At 44.7% G+C, this 26019-nt stretch overlaps 1 protein-coding gene across 1 annotated transcript in view; it reads left to right on the top strand.

Annotated features, from left to right (window-relative positions):
• LOC119173469 (uncharacterized) overlaps positions 1–25735 on the top strand; it is a 38201-nt gene extending 12466 nt beyond the window's left edge. Inside the window, exons 10-28 of the mRNA XM_075894475.1 lie at positions 497–560; positions 1961–2037; positions 3469–3554; positions 4723–4875; positions 5697–5895; positions 6881–6957; positions 8672–8744; positions 10366–10494; positions 12290–12322; positions 12944–13021; positions 13149–13217; positions 13309–13395; positions 16120–16250; positions 17589–17606; positions 17686–17718; positions 18875–18922; positions 21050–21070; positions 24406–24444; positions 25456–25735. Coding sequence (XP_075750590.1) covers positions 497–560; positions 1961–2037; positions 3469–3554; positions 4723–4875; positions 5697–5895; positions 6881–6957; positions 8672–8744; positions 10366–10494; positions 12290–12322; positions 12944–13021; positions 13149–13217; positions 13309–13395; positions 16120–16250; positions 17589–17606; positions 17686–17718; positions 18875–18922; positions 21050–21070; positions 24406–24444; positions 25456–25672 — 1632 coding nt within the window. The 3' untranslated portion in view covers positions 25673–25735. The remainder of the gene's footprint in view (positions 1–496; positions 561–1960; positions 2038–3468; positions 3555–4722; positions 4876–5696; positions 5896–6880; positions 6958–8671; positions 8745–10365; positions 10495–12289; positions 12323–12943; positions 13022–13148; positions 13218–13308; positions 13396–16119; positions 16251–17588; positions 17607–17685; positions 17719–18874; positions 18923–21049; positions 21071–24405; positions 24445–25455) is intronic.
• The last annotated feature ends 284 nt before the right edge of the window (positions 25736–26019 follow it).

Genomic DNA, 26019 nt, shown 5'->3' with positions numbered 1-26019 from the left:
TTAATGTTGGCTGTCGATAATGTGATCCCCAACAAGGCACGCGGGCATTTATACGTGTGGCATGGGACGTTGGAGCGTTATCGCTGGTGGCTGCGTTTGTTCAGGAATATACTCGGCTGTTCGCTTTTGAGCGCCCAAGCGTAACACATGGACCTAGAGTAATCCGGAATGCTCCCATACATTCTTTCGCAGTTTTCGCAAAGCAGTATCTACACCATATCGCGAGGCAGTGTAATGAGCCTGCAACATAAAAGGTAGAAAGAAAATGAGTCGATGTGGAACTATATGTGCATGAAGGTTGCGCATGCGCGTTACTTACTAGATAAGTTACGTTCAATATTTTACGAGCAGACGTGGGCAGTATATGCAATTGCTATATTGTGCAAGTCCATCTCGTTGGCAATGGCCATAGAGCGGAACGTTATGAAAATTTGTGCTTTGGCGGAATATGCATGCGCCTATTTATTTAAAAAGTCTGCTTCTCTTTGTTTGACAGTCCTGGGATATGAAGCTTGGCGTGATACATGCCCTCGAAGATTCAACGCTATTTCAACGTACAGGTTAGTGAATTGTGCACTGTCCTGCTCATTATGCGAGGTTTGGCACAATTACTAATGAAGGTTATGATCGTCACTTATTGAACATCTTGAAAGTAGCGCATGACACGACGTGCGGTGTATAGGATGTCGAAGAACAAACCTCAGTGCTGAACTTGCACTTTTTTGTTTTTGTAGCGCAAGATCACTTATACGCTGACAGCTTGCCACCCATGTGACCACTTGACTTATGACGTCAGATGGCAACCATTCCGAATAAGTCGTGCTTGGCAAACTTGGTCGCGAGGTCACCGCTGAGGCGTGTCCTTTAACATTCTCTGGTCCACACCGTATTTTTCGCTGATCAAGATATGTTATAGAACTATGACCAGCTAGCCCAGCGGTCAATTGTTGTACAGCATATTACGATTATCACTCATGACGCTTGCCTTTTCTTGTTGAATTTCATAAAAGTCTTCAGGACAGCACATTGCGTAAAGTGTTTATCACTGGACACCAGTTGATACCCAGCGCTAGCAATACCAGTCGCAGACTATAGCAGCTCATCCAACTTTTAACACGATGATTGATTGATATGTGGGGTTTAACGTCCCAAAACCACTATATGATTATGAGAGACGCCATAGTGGAGGGCTCCGGAAATTTAGACCACCTGGGGTTCTTTAACGTGCACCCAAATCTGAGCACACGGGCCTACAACATTTCCGCATCCATCGGAAATGCAGCCGCCGCAGCCCGGATTCAAGCCCGCGCCCTGCGGGTCAGCAGCCGAGTACCTTAGCCACTAGACCACCACGGCGGGGCAAAACTTTTAACACGATAGCGTTAAAGGGCTCATTTCGCAGAAATTTTGGCGTAGGCGTTGGCGTCGTTGGTTGTGAGCGAACAATCATTTTTGCGTGACCGAAAGTCGAGAAAGATGCAAATAAAGAAATTCTGGGTGCCAGTAGGGATCAAAACCCAGATCGTTTGGGTCTGGGTGGGTATCAAACCAGGGTCGTTTCCGTTCAAAGTCATGACTCTGCTTAAATACGGGGAAAATAACTTCCTCTGCTTGTAAGTGCAGTGAAAGTAACTTTCATGCTTTACAAACACACGTGTCCTGTATACATGCTTCCCAATACAACATTAAATATCGCCGTACTAACGCGTTGTACCAGCGTATACATTGCCATCAGAACATGGGTATATCATAGTGACTTCATGGTTTAAAGCCAATAACCCACTGTAAAAGGCACAAACGCTACTGCACCATCAAGGTGTCGCACCATCATAGTGCGTGCGTAGCAAGTTTGAAAAAAAATCATACACTAAGTGTTCGAAGTGCGCATTAGGAACAACTCTTCAATAAGAAGCTTGAGGGTATACAATTTTTTTTCAACTTTTTTATACTTCATTCACAGCGTTAATGTTGGACATCACCGATCTTATCAACAAGGTCAGAGGGCAGCTTTATATTTTCACGCACGAGGTTGAGAAGGTAAGTACATGCCCATTGTCGTTTACAACCGTAGAATAAATGTATGCTTCGCCCACAGCTATGGCTGTCTCACCCAGAGGGAACTTGCATAATGCCCCAGCTAATTCAAACAGCTTAATTATTTGGCGTCAAGCCCCTCTCGTGTATTATAGGCGGCTTTCCCACACATTCTCACACGTGTCATTATTTTCGCTATAAAACTTCAACTTCCTGGAAAATTTAAACAAAATATTCCAGCTCAGCCAAACGTAACTATTTGACATTCGACGACGGAACTTTTCATAATTAGTATAGTTACATTAACAGCGAAAAACTATTCGTGACTTGAATAGCAACTATACCAAGCGTGACCCTTACATAGATAGATCGATGACAGATGCACCGCAGTGCGGGGAGCACAGATTGCCTTTATTCTTAGTAAGTGACTGACTGCCTTTATTCCTAGTAAGTGACTGACTGCCTTTATTCCTAGTAAGTGACTCACTATACTATCCCTCTCACTAAGTGGAAACCGTTTGCTGTCGTTTAGAACTGAAAAACCTCTGCAGTGAGCCAAGTATTTTCACAACCACGCACAATTCAAAGCGACGCTGCTCCGTTGGTCTGCAGTGTGCATGAAAGGTGAAGATTGCGTACCGACAAGGAAACATTTTCTATTCGTTAAATTAATTTCTTCTGTTCGTACTTCAGGCACGCTTCACGTTCCATCCGGTGCATTTTACGAGGTTATTGTCAATGTTGCTTCCATTATTCTTTTAAAGGCCGTGTCTTCATAAGCCACCACCACCCACAGTTTTTAGCTGGCTTGTATAAGCTGCCTTCGATTGAACAGAACGAAAAAAAAAGCCGAAATAGTTGCACAGAAAAAAATCAAAAGCTTTCTTTCTGATTTCCGCGTTTCTGGTATGCCACTCGATTCTGCTGCCTAGTCCTGGTCTCTCAACGAAAGTTCAATTCCAATTTCCGGTTTCTGAATCGACTTTCAATCCCATCTGAGACACTTTATAAGCAAATTCGATGCTACTATCAAATCGTTTCTATGAGATTGTTTTCGCTCAGTTTCAATCTAAAAATTGAATCTAACTTCGCGAGTCTTTATATACTTGTGCGCACGTTGTCGGCGAGAATATTGGTCATAGATATCGGCCATACCGTTCATAGCTAAAGTGAATCTTTGGGTGCCTTAGTATGGCATGCTTATTTGTGTAATAATAAAAATAAATAATTATTATAGAAGCGTATCGGATGTAGTGGATTGCAAAAAGATATAGCGAAAAAAATACACAAATAAGGGCAATCATAAAATCGTTGTTTGCATTCTGTTTTACTGCTGCTCCGTTTTTTGTGCTGTTTTATTTGCACCGTGAAAACCTAAATATTTGAGAACGGTTGACTCAATCTCACTGATCCATATTCTTTTTGATCTGGCAGATCAAGGTTGGCGTAGAAAACATGACCAGTATATTACTCACCCCTGGAAAGAACCTGCTGTACATTCCGAGCATACAAAAAGTCGTGTAAGTAACTGCCATCCTTTAGACGTTCTCGTTTTCGTACTTCTTGCGCCTATGCTCGATGAACCCGGCTGCAGATTTTTTGCCCAATAGTTTTTAGAATGAAATGTGAAACCGCCGTCCAGCAGCCACTTTCTGCGTGGCGTAAGGGCGCGTTCACACTTAGCCTCGAAGAGAGCGAAACCGGCGGAACTATCCGGAAACTGGCTCGTTTCGCCGCCCAAACGGACGAAAAACCACGCCTCTTGGCCAGCGTGCAAGAATGGGTCAGAGGCTGATTTTCCCGCCGCACGAAACCAGATCAGGTTTCCGTTTCGCAGCCTTGGCTGCGCTATAGATCAAACCACGTGACCTAACCAGCCGGCTGCAGATTCAACATAGCAGCACAGGCGTCGGCGGTGGCTCGCATCGGCTCAAATCGCGAACTATACCCGTGCAGCACGACGAAGCTTGATGGTTTCAACGAGAACGCGTTCATCGAGAGCCTGATTCGGATTACGATCGCCGAGAACTCTGGAAGTAGACGGGGCAGCGGCAGCGAGTCGGCATGCCCTAACATGTCTCGCGTTTGTGTACAGCTGGTTGAAACTGCGCCACCACTGCCGTGCGTTCGCTCGTGTCGTTTATGCTGGTGTATCTCCCGAAACAACTTTGAAAAAGTGCGAGCTGTTTCTTTTCACTACTTTGTGTCAATAACTAGAATACGAACTTTAGTTTTCAGAAAGCAGGCAAAATCAAATTGTCAAGGTAGCGACAGTGGGATGGGGCAGAACGAATATGAACAACATCGACGCACGCGATCGTGGTTTTCCGGCTGCTCTGGCATTTTCGTTTTCTCTTCACTTCCCAAGTGTGAACGCGGCCGAAGACTCTGCGCAGGCTACGCGTGAATTTGGGAATAAAAACGAGGTCTACCACCTTTGTTTTGCGCAAAGCGGCAGCAAGTGACAAAGCCACATCTAGCAACACGGAGCCGAAAGATATAAAACTTAAGCAAATTCATGTACTATGCATCATTCTTGTGCGACGCGAAACGTCATGCGCTGCAGCTCCCATAGACACTAGCGCCATATTTCCCGTGGTGTACTATTATGTAATCTCTAATTTGTTTAATAGCTTAACAGGAGTTGAATGGCCTTAGATACGCTGTCTGTCTCCCAACTTTGCTCAGCACGTGGTCCATCACGATCTTCGTGGTGTTCCTGTGCCTGAGCATGGGTGGCATGATGACTGGCTTCATCCTTGGCTACGCCAACCATGATGACCACGCCTCTCCGCTAGACCGCAACAAGCTCTCCAACATCGGTGGATATTTTCTCGTGCTGTACGTATATACTCTTGGCGAGCCTGTTTTATGTCGGTGTTGTACGCGGGCCCGTCGAGACAGGAATGGGCAATGTCTAGCTTCCAACTACCATATGCACGTACTTCTCGTTAGTACGTAGCGTAACGCAGACGTTCAGGGGAAGAGAAAAGCTTGAAAGGACGAAAAAGTATTGAACATTGGCGGAGCCAATGTTTCTTTAAGTGGTATTGTCTTCCTGGACGCAGTGACTGGATGTGCCTAGCGCGTGGTGTGCTTCGTATGCTCTCCTCTCCCCCCCCCCTCCCGAAATTCAGGTTTTAAAGAAAATATAATCAGAAAAGCAGCAGTGACCATAGCAATGACGAAACTACATAGAAAGAGCTGTGAACGCGAGCTTACCCTAACGGCAGTTTTTCTTTTTAACTTTCATTGGCAAGAATCTGGCACACCCTGGCACAGATCCTACAATTTCACCCGCGTAAGCACGTAACATAGCATGTAAGTTGTCTGGTTGTTAAACCAGAGGGCGCTGGTTCATTTCCAGGTAGATGCGACCGAGTTTTGGTCAATGGAGACAAAATGCAAAAAAAAAAAAACAGCTGTATGCTTACGTCGTGGCCTTGGTGATTGGCTCTGGCAATGAGCAAAGCTGCGTTGCTGGAAGCTTGGACGCCACGCATAGATTTAAGTAGTTGGGCTAAGCCCATGGGTAATAGTGTTTGGCCAGGCTCAACGTAGAAATGGGATGCTTGAAGTTTATTTTTTATTAGTTAAGGGCCTCCAGGCTGAAAAGTTACACGAGTACACTGTTCTGAATGAGACTTTGCACTGTTGGAAAGGGACAAGCAGCAGTCTATCGCCAACGAGTGTTTTCGCGATTGGATGGCCCGCAGCACGAGCTATTGCATGCTGTTTGGAGTGACGGGCATGCTGTTCTTCTCGGGCGTGTTCATGCTCCTGGGCAGCATCGGAGACCTGTACCTGTGCCGGGCTACGCGCGGCTACGAGCGTTCCAATGTGGCCCAGCTCAAGGATCTGGTATGTCGCGATCACGCGTGAGGCAAATCCACCGTTTGACAGCCCATTATATTTCTTTACTTCTCTCTTTGTTTCCTTTTTTTGCGTGTGTGAGGCCCGAGTGACGAGTCAATCTTGTGGTGGTGCTGCAGTCCCGTGTGCTCTGATTTGGATGCACGGTAAAGAACCCCAGGTGGTTGAAATTTCCGGAGATTCTCCTATGGCGTCTCTCATAATCATAAGATGGTTTTGGGATGTTAAACCTCACATATCAATCATCTATCTTCTGGTGGTTTAGCTTCATTTTAAGAGGCTTATAAGATCCATTTCTGCACTGCAATGAAACACGAAGTTAACTAAAAAAATTACACCAGAGAGCACGAACACCACGGTACGAGTGCTTCTACTAGACAAGTTTATGGATGAGGGTTGCTTTCATTTTGCATTTTTCATAATGTATATTGAGGATTTCACCTCTGCTGATGCTCTTGCACCCCTTTTTAACCAAACTACCGCTGCTGTTCGCATACTGCAAGCATACAGTGCCTAGAATATATTCTAGGCACTGTAACCAGCACAAGGTGATGCAGATGAGCGCTGGTTAAATTGAGTCCTAACTAAATTAAGGCTAACGTCGGCTTGTACTGCATGACGTGGACAAACTGTCGGCTTATATGTCGCCTAATGTTGAACGTGGACTACTGCTGTCTATCCGCGGTTATGACAGCAACATTGCCTTCAGTGACAATGCAATGACTGTGTCATATCTGCATTTTTCTCGAAGAGCGGCGGAAGATCGAATTCAACTTTGAAGAATAATCACACAGGCTGAACACTACGTATTGGGTGTGCACATTGCAAAACGGCATGAAAAATTCTGCCTGAATGTATGTCAACTTGGCTTTTTGACTGGCTATTGAACGTCATCATTATACCACTGTTCACTAAGAATGCAATGCATTGCGGCATGAACGCTCGTTTTCTTTCTTTTTTTTTTCGTATTCAGGCTGTTTCGCTGGTGATGAACGCAACCGTAAACCGCTACAACGTCCTCAAGCTGCTAAGATACAGCTCAATAGAAAAGTGAGTCCATCTACTCGTCTTATCTGTATAGGCGCCAGCCGTAGTGTTCTAGCGGACACTATAGACAGCTGACCCGGAGGTCTCGGGATCGAATTCCTGCAGTGGCGGCATGCATTAAACGGAAATGTTACAGGCCCGGTACTTAAAAAAAAAAAAAAAAAACCTTGGTGGTCGAGAGCTCCGGAGCCCTCCACAAAGCGTCCCTCACAATGTAATCGTAATTTTCAGACGTAAAGCCACAATTTATTTATTATATTATACATTGTTCCACTTTTAGCGCTTTAAAATTTTGCAGTCTGATAACACGAGAATCTGAAAAATTTGGGTTTCCAACCCAAGCAACGTTCATGTTATATACTTTTTGTTTCCCGTACGTGTCCTTGTTCCCAGTACAGTAAAGACTCGTTAATTCGAACTTGAAAATTGTTATATAATTGCTTACATTAAGTGGAGTTTGAATTAACGGAAAGGTGCTAGACCGAGCGGATATCTCGTCACACTGCGGAAAAATAGCCTAGGCAGCCACCACTGGATTCGTTATCGCGACCTTGGGGCTACTTTGTTTGTGGCAGGTGATATCGTGCATTACGTTTATGGAGCTCTAACAGTGGACATAAATTAACTGATCAGACACCGACACGCAAAAAAGCGCCCCACCGTGGTGGTCTAGTGGCTAAGGTACTCGGCTGCTGATCTGCAGGTCGCGGGATCGAATTCACTGACGTTATATGCTGATGACTTTATATTGCTGACGTTATATGTTGTCACGTTATTGAGAATATTAGAGGAAATGGTGTTTATTTTTCTTTTACTTCTGAGAGGGGGTATTTCATTGCAAACGAAAGCCTTAAGAGTATTTTGACAGTTTTGTTTTTCTTTTTTTTTTACTTACGGAGGTATCTACATGTATAGTGGACGAGCTAGCCAAACTGAATGCGACGAAAATATTGATTGGCCGATTTCTGCCGTTAGTGGGATTTTCTTGTTTGTTTACTCAGTGGCATCGACAAAATACGTTGCTTCGCCACGTTATACAAGGGGAAGCGTTAACTTGTGGGCATTCTGTTTTTTATACTATGTATTTTCATACTGTCTATCTATCTATCTATCTATCTATCTATCTATCTATCTATCTATCTATCTATCTATCTATCTATCTATCTATCTATCTATCTATCTATCTATCTATCTATCTATCTATCTATCTATCTATCTATCTATCTATCTATCTATCTATCTATCTATCTATCTGTCTGTCTGTCTGTCTGTCTGTCTGTCTGTCTGTCTGTCTGTCTGTCTGTCTGTCTGTCTGTCTGTCTGTCTGTCTGTCTGTCTGTCTGTCTGTCTGTCTGTCTGTCTGTCTGTCTGTCTGTCTGTCTGTCTGTCTGTCTGTCTGTCTGTCTGTCTGTCTGTCTGTCTGTCTGTCTGTCTGTCTGTCTGTCTGTCTGTCTGTCTGTCTGTCTGTCTGTCTGTCTGTCTGTCTGTCTGTCTGTCTGTCTGTCTGTCTGTCTGTCTGTCTGTCTGTCTGTCTGTCTGTCTGTCTGTCTGTCTGTCTGTCTGTCTGTCTGTCTGTCTGTCTGTCTGTCTGTCTGTCTGTCTGTCTGTCTGTCTGTCTGTCTGTCTGTCTGTCTGTCTGTCTGTCTGTCTGTCTGTCTGTCTGTCTCGCGGTGCGTTGGCACGTTTTTTTTAAAGGAATAATTTATTATACTTGCAGCCAGTGCGTAGAACACGCTGGAATAGCCGGTCTGGCAGGCATTCACACGTCAGCTATGCAGACTGCCTTTGACGTAAGTTGAACCATTTCCTCCTTGCCCATGGGTGCGAACACTGGGTTAATAAAACTCGTGTCATTGCTCTTGACCTGTAAGTCGCACCAATCGCTAGGCATAGCGAGGATTACATTATTTAGCAGCGGTCATGTCGCAACGGGTGTGTGGGATTTTTCGACAGCATGCCTTGTAAAGACATCCCCTTGTTTGCGCTATTCGTATTTTACTTAGTTCGTTTATGGCGTGTGTGCGCACGTGCGTGTATGTATGTGTGTGTGAGTCGGTGCGTGCGCACGCATTCATGCATATGCCTCGAGAACAAATGTCTCCCACCCCTCCTAAGGGAATCTTGAAGAAATGATAAAGTGTTTCTTGCGCCGAGAATACACGGCGTAGTAATTTTAATAGCGTAAAAAATGACGAGAGCAGGATTGGTAACGTAACCCTTCATTTACACATTCATCAGCCAGCGACTGGTCGAGAGTGAACCGCGCGCTTTACTCAATTTATATATACGTACGAGCGAGCGGACGGGAGAGTGGGGCGCAGAGAGAAGAGAGAGTGAACGGTGAGGAAAGGAGCGGCGAAGCACTGCCTTTACCCTCTGCTACACTGCTTCCACTCCCGTGGGAGCTCCGACGAGTTCCAGCGATGTGAGCGCCTTCACATGCCAGAGCACGCTCCTCCTTTCCGCTCACTCCACTACTCCGCCCGCACCGCCAGCTCCGGTTGCTAGGGGTGAGGATAAACGCACGCTCCCGCAGTTGTTGCTATGAGAGAGGGAGTGAGAGCGGAGAGAGAACTGCCGGCGCACGGACACCGCTGGACGCCTGACATAGCCGACTAAAAATACATTCGCATTCGAAAAAGCATTCGAGTTTCAGTTGGAAAAACTTGCACATGAAATAAAATCCAACACTGCTGCCACATAATTTCCGATGTGAGACACATAAGTTCAATAAAAAACAGAGACCTGAAATTGGATTCCTGACCCAACATAGGCATTTTACAATAACACGCTTTCGCATTAAGCGAATTCGGGCTTGGTTAGAGGACACGATTTATTAAAAGACATTCTGAAAAATATTCAATTTTGTAGAGATGATAGTTTCAGTAGATAGTCCTCAATCGGTGAAGCCACACACATTTATAAAGAGCTTCCTCCTCACCGTAATAACGACGCGTAACGCGTTTTCATTTATCCTTGTGTCAGAAGTAGTCACACATGTCTCTCAGGTAGTCACACGTGACGCCTGAACTTGGATTTCTCGATCCCGAATGACCTTGGTTAGATTTGTTTGTCGGCATGTTACGAATTTGCGACAACTTCTATATACAGATGATGTCAAGTCCCTATTGGGAAACACTTAAGTGACCTCAGAGAAAGCCTATGCCCACCCAAAAAATAAAATTTGGCCTACGCCTCTGACTTGTGTGTAGTGATAAGGCCCGACTATATTTGATTATGTCAGCATGACCATTTTTTACGTATCAGTATGAAGCCGGCTAGTATCCTCCGGCTACGGGTCCGAATAGTTTTGGAAACTGTTAATTATTTTACGCCTACAAGATTATTCATAGCTGAACTGCACGGAAAGAATGTTGACCACGCATTTTGTTTGCCTTTTTTGTATTCTAGAACATTGTGCTCACCCAGTATGACCTGGCGAACCATTTCTCGATAAATATTGATAAGCTGATAGAAGGAATAAAAAACCGTGTGACAGAACTGCAAAGATTCAATGCGTCCACGAATGACTTCAAATTGGTAAGCCAATATATAAACCGTAAATGACAATTATGATTACGTTCTCTAAACCACTCATCGTAACACGTTCTTGCCTGGCATCCATTATAACTGGTGATAGATTCATTTGGTTTACTCATTATCGTCATTGCGCTACAGTGTAGACGCATATAGAAACAAAAGTGCTTTTCGAATGTTTGAAAGCAACCGGAAATATATTTCCTTTTCAAATCATAATCAAATAAATTTATTTGCGAACATCGGTAAATTACTTCACTTCATTGTAGTTACTATCAAAGTGTTTATATTGCCATGTATATGTTGTTTGCTTCTATATTGATTTTTTTTTAATTTCACGGTAGCCCACTCAAACGGTGATTAAACCTCGGACCAGCTCTTGTATATATACAAATTTACGTGTGTATTTTACGTTTCAAGAGATAAATTTTAATCCTAATTTAAATATAAGAAACAAATTTCAACGAAAAAAAAATGTAGCATGAGTTTTCTAGAGTGTCTGTCCCGCATAACAATAAATTCAAGCACGTTCAGTACACGTCGCAAAGAAACCTAGTACGTCCCGCATTGCCAACAAATTGTGGAAAACAATGCCGCATCACGTCTTACCATCTTTAGTTAACCCTCTTCATTAATCGCCTTACTTACTCTCTCGAAGGAAGTAGATGTACCGATTTTAAAGTACACGTCGACGTCTTTTTTAACTTTTGTATATTCATTAGTGAATATTTATTATGCTCGTATGTTTATTATGCATATGTATTTATTATGTTTAGTGTGTGTAGCGACGCATTTCATACTTTGTATATGGATCAGTTTCATGTTTCAGATACAAGTGTTTTTTTTTAATATCTCCATTTTAATGCTTTTTTCCTGAAGGCAGCAGAAACATGTTTCTTTGGATTTATGTCTATCCATGTCTTTTAAGCTCATAGTTCTTTTTTTTCTGTACATGAACCGTTTTATGCATCGTACCTTTGGTTTTGCCCGCCCACAGTGCACGTGTGCTGCCAAAAAAAAAAAAGAGCACAGAGACCTCGCCAAGTCGTTATGTAGCTTTTTTTCTGTGTTACTGTTATCTGTACTACGCATAGATGCAAAATAAAGTACGAGTTCAATATTATAGGCCGTATTCTTGGGAAATCGTGTTAGTAATTCTTCGTACTGTTTTTCAACCGAGTTCAATAACAAGCAGACCATGCATTTGTACCAGAGTAACAAGTTCGATATAAGTCCACCGTGGTGCTGTTGCGACTACGGTGCTCGGCTGCAGACCCAAAGGTCGCGGGTTCGATTCAAACAGAGGCGATCGCATTTATATAGAGGCGAAATCGCAGAGGCCCATGTACTGTGCGATGAAAGTGCACATTAAAGAATACCAGACGGTCGAAATTTTCGGCATTCTCCACCGCAGTGTACCTCTCAATTACATCGTGATGTTGGGACGTTAAATGCCAGATTCATTCATTAACGATTTCGATCCAAGGGCAATACAAGTTCGCACAAGTTTAAGAATTTAGACAGGCATACGTGCCAACTCTTAACGCATTTACTCCTTGGCATAGTTATTCACCGCTATATCATTTTAGTTTGGATTAAAGAAAACTAATAAGCTAACGGAAAATACTTTAAATTTGCTGATTTGGCCCCCCAAAATGGGTTGATGAACCATGTAACAAACAACGCTGGTGATTCTGACCCAGTTACTATTTAGTACCACATGCGCAGTAAAATTTATTCCAAATTTTTGCACGATGTCAAATTAAACATTGAATCAGTTTTCCCGTGGAAATTTCAGGTGGACAATCATCCTCAGTTTGAAAAGCTAAAGGTGTGTATTTTTTTATCTTGTCGCGTTTCTTGTCGACCATTGTCACTGTTCACACGAGAATCGCGCTGTGTTAAAAAGCTCAAAGCAGTCGCACGTTCACTATGGTAGTTACGGTGCTAAAACCCGCAATCCCGAAGGTATGCGGGACTGATACCTGTCACAACAGCCGTATTTACACGGAAATGAAAGGCTATAGGCCCGAGTACTCTTCGATGAGTACACGTTATAAAATAACACAGTACGGCGATTCCCGAACCTTCTACTGCGGCGCCCCTCAATCATATGGCGGTTTCGGAACACAAAACCCTCAAGATATTATTAGTAAGGCGATTCAGTTTCGCACAAATGTTTGGTAAATCCTAAACTCAATGTAGAAATGAGGTGATGTCTTGTAACGATTCGTTCCATCTTGACAAATTTTACTAAGCGGATTGACTAAGCGTGTAATTCAATGTTCGCTTATAAGAAGTCTTCCTCGTGCATTCGTAAAGTGCCAATTCAACTTCACGGGGGAAAAATGAATACATGTATCTGTTAGCAATGTCGCAGATTATCGCAAACTTGTGTAGGCTACTATATGGTATTTCAGACAAACGTTTTCACTTTTCATTATGCTTACAGTTAGCCATCAAGGAAGAAATTGATTTTGGAACGAAGGTAGGCGGTGATACGGAGGGTTTCAACAAAGTAGTTCATAAGGTAAGTTCTGCTATTGACTACTTCAAGTAAAAGGAAAGAAATTTTGCTGGTGAGCCAAGTATGTAAAACTGAATTCTCATGTCATCTTCAAGTGTGCTTCGCATCCTCCCATGTTCACTTCTTTCAGGCCTTTCAAGATTATTCGTTGATAAAGTGCGATGCTATCAAGAACGATCTGCTTAGTTACATAGACATGGTAAGAAGAATACGCATGTGATACATTGCTCTCTTGAGGCTCGTGTGAGAAGTGCTAGTGGTAACAAGGAACACCGTTTTCTTTCTTTCAGTTTGACAATATAGGCAATTGCCGAAAGATTTTGAGCGTGTTCGAAGAATCATTTCGAATCCTTTGCAATGGAATGCTCGACTACGTCGTAAGTTATAGCACATCGATTTTTTGTACCGCTTTTGATTGCGATATTACAGGGACGTTAGTTTCACGTGGGTACGCCGTTCAGAAATCACAGGGGATGCAGAAAAAAAAGTATCTCGCAAAGCGAAAGTCCAGCAACAAGTGCGCGCTGTGCACGTACATATCTATTAGAAGAAAGTTAAGCGTAGAGCTCAGGTGGATTGGGTTGGGCTTCACTGTTAATTACCGTGAACTACAGTACTTTTAAAGGCCTGCCATTCTTGAAAGGTCTGGCTACGATTGAAAATCGCGAATGTGATTTAGTGGGCTGGTTGATATTACAGCACATATAAACGTTTTTTTTTTCATGGGCACCGCAATTTTGTTAGCGGGCGGCCCTTTTCTGGTTTGGCAACTAATCTGGCATGCGGGAAGGTCGCTGTTTGCATGAAAGTAAACGTGCGGCTTCAGTTTTATTGTTCTTTTTTAATTTTTACGCGGTGAATTTCCACTGAAGTTCTCTATAAAATGGGTCCATGAGACGTTCTGAAGAGGTTCAAGTCGTTAAGGGTCAATTGTTTCATTATACAGCGCCACGAAGGAGTCCACTTCTGTTGATGCAGTATTTTCACAGCACCGACATACTACTCGAAAATGTGCAGTATTTTCTGGTCTTTATTTTCCAGAATGAGCAACAAATTTTCGAAAGCATAGTGAATATCTTTCTTGAGCTGTAGCCATACGCTTTCCTAACAAGATTTCTTTACGCCACGCCGTCGCATCGGCTACCGCTCTTGCACGAAGCCGAGGGTTGGATTGTAGTCGTTCGTCTTTATTTCAGGTGACTGACGATTTTTGTTAGCTGCACACTAACTGTTGTCTAAATTGTTTCTCCACTCTGAAAGAGTGACCGTATCTTACTCGCTCATTTGTTTTTGCAGGTGTGCTTTTGAATACTGCTCTTACATCACTGAGCGAGGCCGACGTGCCTGCGCGTCCTATTTTTGTCTACTTTTTTTTAAATCAAAACATTTGAGTTACTTTCGGTGCCGCGGTAGTTTGACCTGCGATAGAAAGAAATGTTACTTGGAACAGTTTATTGGGGAAATAATATCGTTGGAACAGCTGGAGGCTGCGTACCTTCCATTTATAGCCGAGGTTGAGCATTGGTGCCGAAGTTTAAGTTTGGAAGCTATAGAAGCCGCTGCTCCTCGTCAACAAGAAAACGATGCAACTTGAAGAGTCCACAGCCACATGAACTCCGCGTCTGGTGATGCACATGACATATTTCTTCCGACAGCAGTTTCCTTTTACTGTAGTTCTTACTGCACCCCAAAACAGCGCAGTGGTTCCCAGATAACCAATTCTTGGCCGTCATAGCAACGAATGAAAACGAAATCCGCAGGTTGCTTAATGCATGGCAAATTGCTCGATAGCGCCACATATATCTGCATCAACCATGGAAGAAGTTTTTCCTTCTGCCATGGCATCAACACACACACACACGCACACTCCAAGCCATTGCCCGCATGCCAGAGAGGAAAAATGCGTTGGTTTCCAGACCGGACCTCCTCGCCCGATGCAAAGGTCTATAGACATGAATAAACAGAAGCGGGTCTTGTTTCTTCACTTCGCTCTCGACTGCTTGTTCTGAAACCTTTCCAAGACCACCACGAAATGTAATATCGTTGCTTTCTCAATGTTTTTAGATGCGGAAGCATCTTATACTCGCGCCTTGTAGTGCGCCGTCCGCACCGCTTCTCGAACATTCGACAGCTGACGCGCGCGCATGCGCCGTCGTGCCGTCGCCCACTCTTCCACCATCTGTGCATCCCTTCCTCCTCTACACACCGCGCGCGCTTCACTCCTCCACCATCTGTGCACCCTTCCTCCTCTACACACCGCGTTCGACATCTACAATTCTCCTGATTCTCCAGTGGACGCGCATGTGGCGTCGCGCTTCGAGAACATTCAACAGCTGACAGTGCATGCGCCGTCGCGCTGTATATATACTCAAGGTCCGCGCTCGCTCGCTCAGTTGCCGCTCGTCGGTTGGTTTGTACGGCACGTCGACGTCCAAGGTCGCGTGAAATGAATTCCAACGAATCCACAAACACAATGATCGACGTCCCTTCGACCAGCGCCGCCCTTTCGCATACGTGTGTACGTGTTCACTCATTTAACACCCCATCTTACAACCACGTTAACCAATTTAGCCATCGACCCAAGTAAGTCGCAATTTAACACCCCATTTCACAACCACGTTAACCAATTTAGCCATCGACCCAAGTAAGTCGCACTTTAACACCCCGTTAACCAATTATATGCTCCGCATCCTCCTCAGTGTTCCCCCGAGGGAAGCTGCGGGCAATTTTTTTCTTTTCTGTGTGTGTTAATGTTTCTTGCAATTCTAGTGTCCGAGACATATTGTAATATTTTTCTTCATCATCATCAAACACTGACACCCAGATGAAGAAGGGGGGGGGGGGGGGGAGGTTTAGATTTTGTTTTGTGGATATTTAGCTGCTCACTGTAAAGCTAACTTCTTGAAATAAAAATCGGTATGCGCAGATTCGGCGAACTCTGTCCTTGAGTACACTTCGCGCATGCCAGTTTTCCTTTCAACCATACAACTCGCTCAGCAACTAGTTTGATCAAACCACACGCTAAATTCCACTGAGTTGTCCTCTATCTTTTCTGTTCGTAATCTATCTACTGGGACACTTCTGCGTGCTCTGCTTTCCAGAACGGTTTCTGGCTGGCCATGCTCATTTTAGTTGGAGTGTTCGACTACGCAATCTACAATTCCCTGGTCGCCTCCAAATACCTGTTCTCTATGACCACCTACACGTACGAGGGCGAGCCTGTCTCTCCAGGGTAAGACAATCTTATGTAAAAGAGGCATTGAGCCACTTTTCAAATGATCATGAAATGTCCTCACGAATCAATGAATATAGAATCTCGAATCCACCAAGAACTAGCGGAGTTGCGGGGATCTGCCACAGGCCTTAAGCGTTCTCTCATGTCTCGTAACGATCTGCGCACTGACTAAGAGCCGCACAGGAAGGGATGACCAGGAGAAAATAAGCTCCGTCAGCTCGGGTTACCTTGAGCGCGAGTCATGAAGCACTGTCGCTCTTTTCCGCAGCGATTTCTTGACGCTCCAGTGTGGCTGTGTAATATTGAACTAGAGCGCGGCGTCGGTGCGTGGCGGTACACTTTGGCAAGGATCGCTTCTGATCCAAACGCCAATCTTGATTTATGTTGGTCGTTGGCCAATAGCATGCTATCTGCTTTTAGGGGCGAAGCTCGTTAAGCGTGGGTCTGTCCATCCTCCGTCGTTGTCGTACGTAGCCACCGGGATGCGAGGTGGGAGATGGCGGTACTTGGAGTGTTCGCTAGATGGACGCATAGACAGACGCAAGGACGGACGGACAGACAGGCTAGCAGACGGACGGACGGATGGATGGACGCGCGGAGCGGGTATGTGCCACATGAGATGCGAGATGGTGGTACTTGGAGCGTTCACTAGATGGACGCACGGGCGGACGTACAGACAGACTAGAAGACGGACGGACAGATGGACGGATGTACAGATGAATGGACGCACGGACAGACGGATGGACGCATGGATGGAAGAACGGATGGTCGCGCGGACGTACGGAAGCTAGAAAGGACGAATGGAAGCACGGATGGGCTGCCGGACGCTTCGCCTCACTCATCACCATTCACCCCGTAGATTTGCTGTGATTTTTTTTTATTTCGAACACCAGGCGCTGCGAGTTCCGAAGATAGTGATCGCAGGTAGCTGTATGAAAATGGCAGTGCCGTGCGCTGCTTCTGAACTCTCCTCACCCCGTACGACAGCAAGATTTTGCTGAGGTGCTCGCAGCAGTGTTTGCTTTCAAAAGGATGTGTTCGGCACCAAGCACCGGGGGTATTTCATGGCCCAATTAAACTGTTCATATATGCGACGTATCTATCGTTCAGTCCACTACTCTCACTTTGCATGCTTTTTCATTGGTCCGAGTGGCTTTTCATTTATGCATTAATGTAAAAAAAACGAATTGTTGGTTAAAAATCAGTAATATAATGCAAGGGGCTATAGTCATTGAGAAATTTAGGACTTCGGGTATTACGTCGCTGACCATTCGTATCCTTTAAGGTTCACTGTATAACTTAATTGGAAACTCGTCGGCTTGTGTCATACCACAGAACAAACTTCGAGGATCTGTAAGTACACCATTAATAATACAAGCGAGGAAAGTCAACGATGCATTGCCTACACAAAACATCTTTCTTTTTTTTTCAGCCTAACGCATCGGAAGCAGAAACCGAGGAGGAGGTAAAATTTAATTTTTATCTATAATTTAACAAGAAACCATTCTGCGTACTCTTAACATCAATTAAGTAACGCTAATTTTCAGAAAACAAACCGAGCAGTAAGTAGTAACATATTTTTTATCGTGCTCTCTCTCTCTCTCTCTCTCTCTCTCTATATATATATATATATATATATATATATATATATATATATATATATATATATATATATATATATATATATATATATGTGTATATATATATATACAAAAACCATGAAATCAAATCAACTCACAGTTATGCCACGGAAGCTAGTATACAGGACAGTAATGTAACTGCAGAATGATTATGACTCTGATTCAAGAACAGAGAGGGCCATGACATGGCCACCCACCAAACTGCGGCTTACCGCGAGAAATTGAAACATGTCTATTATGGCTGTATACATATATGAAAAATTGAGTGCGAAAATATTACATTGAGAAATTTGCCCTGGAAGTCGCTGGCTATAAACTCGGCCCACCACTATAAACCCCGCCCATTTCACCATCGTGTGTGTAAGATCACGTTCTTCATTGAAGGGAGCAATCATCTTTTGCTGAAATTTCGTCCACAGCAAATAACTCACTTTTGAATGCCGAACTTCATTGTATACGCACAGCTGGTCACGAAACGAAATCGTTTGCGGGAGTGCATGCACTCGCAAAGTTAATGCCGTTCCACGCGCTTCCCGCACAGCCACAACGCACGTACCGGGACCCCTACCTCATGCAAGCGGGGGACAAATAAGCCAATTAGCGACGCTGCGGAGGGTGAAAGAGCGTCGCCAACTGGCTTATTTTCACCCGCTTGCGTGCGGTAGGGGTCCTGTCACGTGCATTGCGGCTGTGCGGGAAGCGCGTGGAACGGCCCTTACGCCAGACCTCGCTAGTGAGCCAGTGTTGGCAGACTCTCGGGTCGCTCGCGTGTTCATAAATATGCTCGTTATAGCCGACGAAATGCGTTGACATATCGCCGGCTTGTTGACCAATGTTCAGTTATTAATCCGCATACCACAGATTATGGGCGAAAAGAGTGTGTCATGGCCCCTTTAAAGTAGACATTAAAGACCATTTCTGTTCGGATGAGTTTTTTCTGCTCAAAATCCTGTTCATAAGAGTCATTCCTCACTTTTTCAGAGCGGGGACTGTGACAGCCGACCAGAGGCTGAGACAGGAAGCGGCTGAGTAAGTTATATATTTCGTAATATGACATCGATTGAACATGTCACATGGCTATTGCTATATTAGGTCTTTCTTGGGATACCACAACGCAAATGTTTTGGTATGTCTCTGTGTGTGTCTGTCGTTCAACTTGTCTGTCTGTCAACCGATAAGATTCTGCAGCCAGGCTAAAATTTAACCACTTCCTCAGCGCCCACTAATTTGGTCTGGCTTCTGAGTTCATACTTGTGCGACATCTAGATTTTTAAAAAAATCAAACATTTCGCTTATCATAAGCACAATATCAACATGTCAGTATTCTGCAGTGTTTCTTTATATCAAAAAAAGCATACATAAGCAATTCTAAGGAACATAGCGTTTATTACGCTGTGCTGACAATTCGACGCTATGCACGAAAAGGAGGGTGATTCCTACACTTGGATAAGACGACGCGGTGGTGTCACTTTAACGAGGCCTTGCATTCTACACATTATGGACTCCGAGATGAATCGCGTACGCCACGCGCTCGCTATATCCGAGGCCACCCTTTCGTTTTCCAAGATTACTGGCAGGTGGTGCAGAATCCCATTTACCGATTTTATCGCACAAGGCATCAAATAAACGTTCTATTCGCTCTCTCCAGACAGAAGATCATCGTCTTTCGACAAAATTTGGATTGAAATATGCAGATACGAGGTCATTTTTAAAAGAGCGGAGCAGTTTAACCATCACCGCCACGGTAGTATAGTGGCTAAGGTACTCGGCTGCTGACCCGCAGGTAGCGGGATCAAATCACGGCTGCGGCAGCTGCATTTCCGATGAAGGCGGAAATAGTGTAGGCCCGTGTGCTCAGATTTGGGTGCACGTTAAAGAACCCCAGGTGGTCGAAATTTCCGGAGCCCTCCACTACGGCGTCTCTTATAATCGTATGGTGGTTTTGGGACGTTAAACCCCACATATCCATCAATCGAGCTGTTTACCCAGGCCGTAATATGTTCAACGTCAAAACAAACAAACAAAAAAGCTCTGCGCTACGAGGACGTCACCGCGCGTTGCCTAGCAATCTGTTGTAGTACATCTGTACGTCTGCTTCGCTGGGCCGTACAGCGTTTTTCCACCAACCCGCCTGCCTAGACACTGCGCGCAAGTGATTGGTCGCATGGGAAGCGATGTTGCGTCCAACTATGCGAACGTTCTTTCGTGCTATATAAATACGGTGTGTCGCGGTGATGCGTGGTGCCAGGCGCAGACATGGGAGAGAGAGAGAGAGTGAGAAATAACGTTTATTTACACCCGTCTAGGTTGACGGGGAGGAGGCTTCGGCCTCTGCCCCCGATCATCCCCCTAGGCATCGGCCGGAATCCCTTGGAACTCGTAAGCCCTACAAAAGTTCGCACTGCCGATTCAGAAGCCACCTACAGAGAATCGCAACGCGCTGCCACGCTAACTGCTGAACGTGAGGTGTTTAATATAGTCAACGACGCAGTATAGTCTAAACGACGAAAGAGAACTCATCTTCACTTGACTGGAACTTGGCATCACTTGGCATTACTTCGTACAACTTGGCGTCACTTCGTATAACTCTGCATTACTTCGTTAGGCCTGGACCAGCTGCGAACCGATCAGATCCGCTGTACCTTTCGCTGTACTCCACTAGTACAAACTATTGCCAGCTTCTTTATTATGAGCGAAGCTCTTTAGGTTTGCACTCCGCCGTCGCCGCCATTGCCCCTTGCGTCGAAGCTCCTGGCGATGGGCAAGTGCACCGAGCAAAACAGGTGCGTTTTCCCAGAAGTTCCCACAGATGGCTCGCGCTGTGCCATGTACGGCACACACTCACTCGCTGAGTCATTGCCGCCACCGAGGGCGCCACCCGCTCACCACCCAACTGCCTTCATGAAAGCCAGCAGGGAGATCAGGCGCTTATTCGCTGGCGTCTAATTCTAAGGAGCTTCGCTCATCGGTTGGATTCGTACGCGGAACTACGGCTAGTTTATCACACGATTTATTAGACGTTTGCATATCTTGACATCAAAAATTAAGGAAAAAAATACCTCAACCACGAGTTGGTCATAATATGGACTTATAAGTATGGCAGTCCCGATTTAATTGTCTGCTAAACCATGACTTTTATTTATCATGCCTCCACAGGAAATTCAGGATAATGCGCCTGTAAGTAACGATGTTTTAATTCTTTTTCTATTCGGATAGGAAGCGTAATCGATTGCAATATCTGTTTATCAGTACTACCAGGAAACATTTAGTTTTACTTGTACAGTTCGCAAACAAACATTGAGCTTTTTAAGCTTATGTCGATTAGTCGATAAATGTAACGCGATGTCTTCTTGCCTAAGCACCAGCTTTTGCACTGACGCGTTTTTTTTTTTTCGGAGAAACTGGGGTGACCCGACTTGAGCGAAACCTGTTGTGTGTGATTAAAAATGTTCAAACATACTTAGGATAGCAGAGTTCTGATCTACGGCTAACAGTTCTAGCAGAAAATTTGCCGGAAAGTTGATTGTACGAAAAAAATTATATTGAAGTACGAACATGAATCCGTAACTACGCACCTTTGTGCGGAAAGCATATATCGTAAGGCTCCGTTAACGAAATATGTTGAAGCATATGTGACAGACCAAGCTTACATAAAATATTGTTCGTTCACCGGCAATGCTACCATTAAGTTGCCGTCGTGTTGCAAAAGCCCCAGTAACTAAACGACATATTTCATATGAAGGCACATATGTATAATAATTATTTAGGACCTATACTAGGAATAAGTTTATTACCTCCAGATTATATCAATTAAATTACGGATAGCGTTCAAAGTCGATATTTGTCCACATTGCACTGCAGAGTTTGATATTTGTAAACTTGATCATTCAGGAGTGATTTGGTTTATACAAGTTGCTACGATGTGGCAAAGTTAAACAGCGCGAAACACGATGACGCAAGAAGCAGAAACTCGGCCCAGCACCCCTGTGTGTACATGTTTCTTTCGGCCTTGGTGACTCTCGAAGAACCTTCAGTCACTCCGTGCGACATCCTGGAGACACGCAGAAAATAAAGGCAATAATTCAGCCCACAACACCCCAAACTATGGATCGGCGCTGGTTACAAACTAACACGTACCACAATCTACTAATCCTCAACAAAATCCACCCAACGCAGTACCTGGATACATATCCGTGGTGTTGGGGAATGGCCACATCTCACCCACATAACGTGGACGTGCAGCCTCAGACCACCCGAAATTAATCCACCCTTGTTATGGAAGAACTGATTCAAAAGACAGTGGGAGGTCTGGCTTGCGGGCACAGATCGAAAGATCCAAGCTGCTCTTCTCGATCAGGCCCAGCGAGCCGCAAAGGCCAGTGGGGCCCTGGACTAGGGGATCCACTCTTTTAGATGCGGAGCATCTTATACTCGCGCCTTGTAGTGCGCCGTCCGCGTCGTCCGCGCCGTCCACACCGCTTCTCGAACATTCGACAGCTGACGCGCGCGCATGCGCCGTCGCGCCGTCGCCCACTCTTCCACCATCTGTGCATCCCTTCCTCCTCTACACACCGCGCGCGCTTCACTCCTCCACCATCTGTGCACCCTTCCTCCTCTACACACCGCGTTCGACATCTACAATTCTCCTGATTCTCCAGTGGACGCGCATGTGGCGTCACGCTTCGAGAACATTCAACAGCTGACAGTGCATGCGCCGTCGTGCTGTATATATACTCAAGGTCGGCGCTCGCTCGCTCAGTTGCCGCTCGTCGGTTGGTTTGTACGGCGCGTCGACGTCCAAGGTCGCGGTGAAATGAATTCCAACGAATCCACAAACACAATGATCGACGTCCCTTCGACCAGCGCCGCCCTTTCGCATACGTGTGTACGTGTTCACTCATTTGACACCCCCTCCTACAACCACGTTAACCAATTTAGCCATCGACCCAAGTAAGTCGCAATTTAACACCCCATTTCACAACCACGTTAACCAATTTAGCCATCGACCCAAGTAAGTCGCACTTTAACACCCCGTTAACCAATTATATGGTCCGCATCCTCCTCAGTGTTCCCCCGAGGGAAGCTGCGGGCAATTTTTTTTTAAGAGCGAAGCTTCTTAGAGCGGCACTCGTTCGTCCCTCGTAGCCGTTGTAGTGTGTAACAAGCATAACATTTTGATCTCAAAGGTGGTGCCAGTGAGAAATTTCAGTGCGTTGTTGAACAATAAAAAATAGTGCTCAATGTACATGCTAACGGCTGCTAATGGGGAATGAGGGACAGGAGCATTCGGCTTTTAGTTGATGCGCACGCTGCAATCCCCATTAGCAGCCATTTGCATGTACATTGAGCACTATCTGACAAGAAAGGGTTGCTACGTTATACTCGCTGGGTGTAACCTCCTTAGTTTTAGAAATGTTTACCGAGCGTTGAGCCGCAGTGCCGGGAATACAGTGAACTAGTATATACCATGAATGAACTTGAGGTAGTTAAAGGTGGGACGTAGATACGAAGCGCAAGCCGTAAGAGAGTAAAAGCCGTATTCTCCTGTCTCTCATTCCCCATTAGCAGCGATTGGCATGTACATTGAGCACTATCTGACAAGAAAGGGTTGCTACGTTATACTCGCTGGGCGTAACCTCCTTGGTTTTAGAAAGGTTTAGCGAGCATTGGGCCGCAGTGCCATGAATACAGTGAACTAGTATATACCATGAACTCGAGGTGGTTAAAGGTGGGAAGTAGACACGAAGCGCAAGCCGTAAAAAAGTGTGCGTGTGCCACCTCTCGTTTAGTCCTTGAAGTGTCCGCTGGATGGCGGTGCTTCTATATGGGGAATATATGATGAAAAGATGCGAGATGGTGGTACTTGGAGTGTTGAATAGATGGACGAACGGACACACAGACAGATGCATGAATGGACGCATGAACGGACGCAGGGGCGGATGCATGGACGAACGCAGGAACGGACGCACGAACAGACGCACGCACGGACGGGCGGGTGGACGCGTGGACGGTCACACAGACGGACGCATGGACGGATGGAAGCAAGAACGAATGGACGGACGAATGCTTCGCCCCACTCACCATCATTCACTCCGTGGATATGCTGCCAATTTTTTCTCCCTAATTACCTCTAGTGCAATAAAGTTTCTACTACTATACTCTCTTACACGCCTCACGACTTTGCGGATGATAAAAATCTTTTTTTGTTTTCTCCCAATTCTCATCAAACGTGTAATGAAGTAACTGCCCTAAACACAAATAAAGGCTGTGTTTCCTGCAATCACTTAAACAACTCTGAGAAAAGAAAATTGAAAAAAGTGTATTTAGATGGAGATTCACTTGATCATCTTGAAATTTAATAATCATAACCCATTATCTTATAATAAAATAATGTCCTTCGTGTTTCGTGTAAGTTACGTGTGAATTTCACCCTGCTGCCACTATATTGCTTTAACTCGCTTCGCACTCTGCCGCCTCATCAAGAAATAATAATAGATTTTCCTGTATTACAGGAAAAGAATGTCCAGGGAATCTGACGCTATTTTGAAAGAGTGAGTACCTATATAATACGGCATTACAGAAGGCCAAGTATATGGTTACAATACGCTTGTTCTGATAAACACATTTTCTTGTTGGTTTACATGCAAAAAGATGCACCATTGAGGTTATGGCTCAACTATGTTTGGTTAAAGTGCTCGCTTAAGTGATCTGGTCGCACACTTCAGGGTATTTCGCAGCGTTAAAAGAGTGAAATGAAAGAGAAACAAAAAAACGCAATCAAGCGCTCTCTTTTTTTTTCCCCCGATATCGTTTTTCTTTCGTTAATTGTGCGCTTAGTTCTTAACTGCCTGAGAAGTGTGCGAAACATACTCAAAACATACAAGTAAACAGTGAGCTTCTGGAGCAAACCTGAAAAATCTTAATGCGTCTTTTGCTTCTAAGAGCAGCATGTATGATACTCTGGTAAAGTAGTATCAAATTGTCCAAGTAATACTATACCAGCTGGGCAGCGGTTCTCAAGAAACAGCTTTGCGAAACACCGCTGTCATCGCTTTAAAAAAAAAATGAGAGAATCGAATATGAAAGAAAAAAAAAAGTTACATCTCAATGTTCCCTTAACGATTTCTACAAAATCGGCCCAATAATCATCCACAGGATGTTTGCTAGGTGGCACAACTGCCACTTAAAAGCGAGCTAACTTCAATTTCTAGGTTGTACTTTTGATGCAAAGCGGATGACATACAAGACGCGTAAACATCGATGCAGCTGCCACCTGTGTTGCATTTTCCATGCGTTCCTTTAGTAGGCAGCCTTGTCATAACGCGTCAGAATGTGTTAAAGGGTTCTCAGAACTTTGTTCAAGTGACCTTTCACTACATTTCTTTCTTTCTTTCTTTCTTTCTTTCTTTCTTTCTTTCTTTCTTTCTTTCTTTCTTCCTTTCTTTCTTTCTTTCTTTCTTTCTTTCTTTCTCTCGTTCTTTCTTTCTTCCTTTCTTTCATTCTTTCTTTCTTTCTTCCTTTCTCTCTCTTTCTCTCTTTCTTTCTTTCTTTCGCGCGTGCAGTATTAGCCCAGTCATGATTCAATCACCGGTGTCCATGACGAGCGAACAGCCGACAAGTGTTCAGCCGTCATCGGCAGACAAGAGCAGCTCCGTACAGGCCGGTTGGCAACCCTCACCAGCATACAATGCGGGATCGAAGCCGAGCCAAGCCAAGCCGGTGGCCGTGAAGCCACCTGAAATGCGCAGCGATGAACTGGCGCCTGAGTTCCGACGATAGACAAGTGTCAGTGGAACTTAAACGTGCGCGCGCTACTTTGGAATTACCTCCATGCCAAAGTTTCACTCGATTGATTACATTGTTTGTTTTCGATACCTAGCGTTAATTTTTTAGTTATATTCATTTAATCTACACTTTTATACAGCTTTTCAAAAGCACCTCCCTGGGCGCTGCCATAGTCCTCTTTGGGCTGCGCCAATTGACGTGAACTCTCAAATTTACACTGACAAGGCCGCGCCGTTGGTTTTTGTACTCCAACGCGCCCATCATGGCGGTGCTTTTTTTTTACCTCCTGTGAAAAGGTGTATATTGGAGTGACTTGTGACATCTCCGATTATTTATCGCAG

The sequence above is a fragment of the Rhipicephalus microplus genome, chromosome 5, assembly GCF_043290135.1.
Source record: "Rhipicephalus microplus isolate Deutch F79 chromosome 5, USDA_Rmic, whole genome shotgun sequence".
Classification (NCBI taxonomy): Eukaryota; Metazoa; Arthropoda; class Arachnida; order Ixodida; family Ixodidae; genus Rhipicephalus; species Rhipicephalus microplus.
This window is presented reverse-complemented; position numbering and strand designations above follow the sequence as displayed.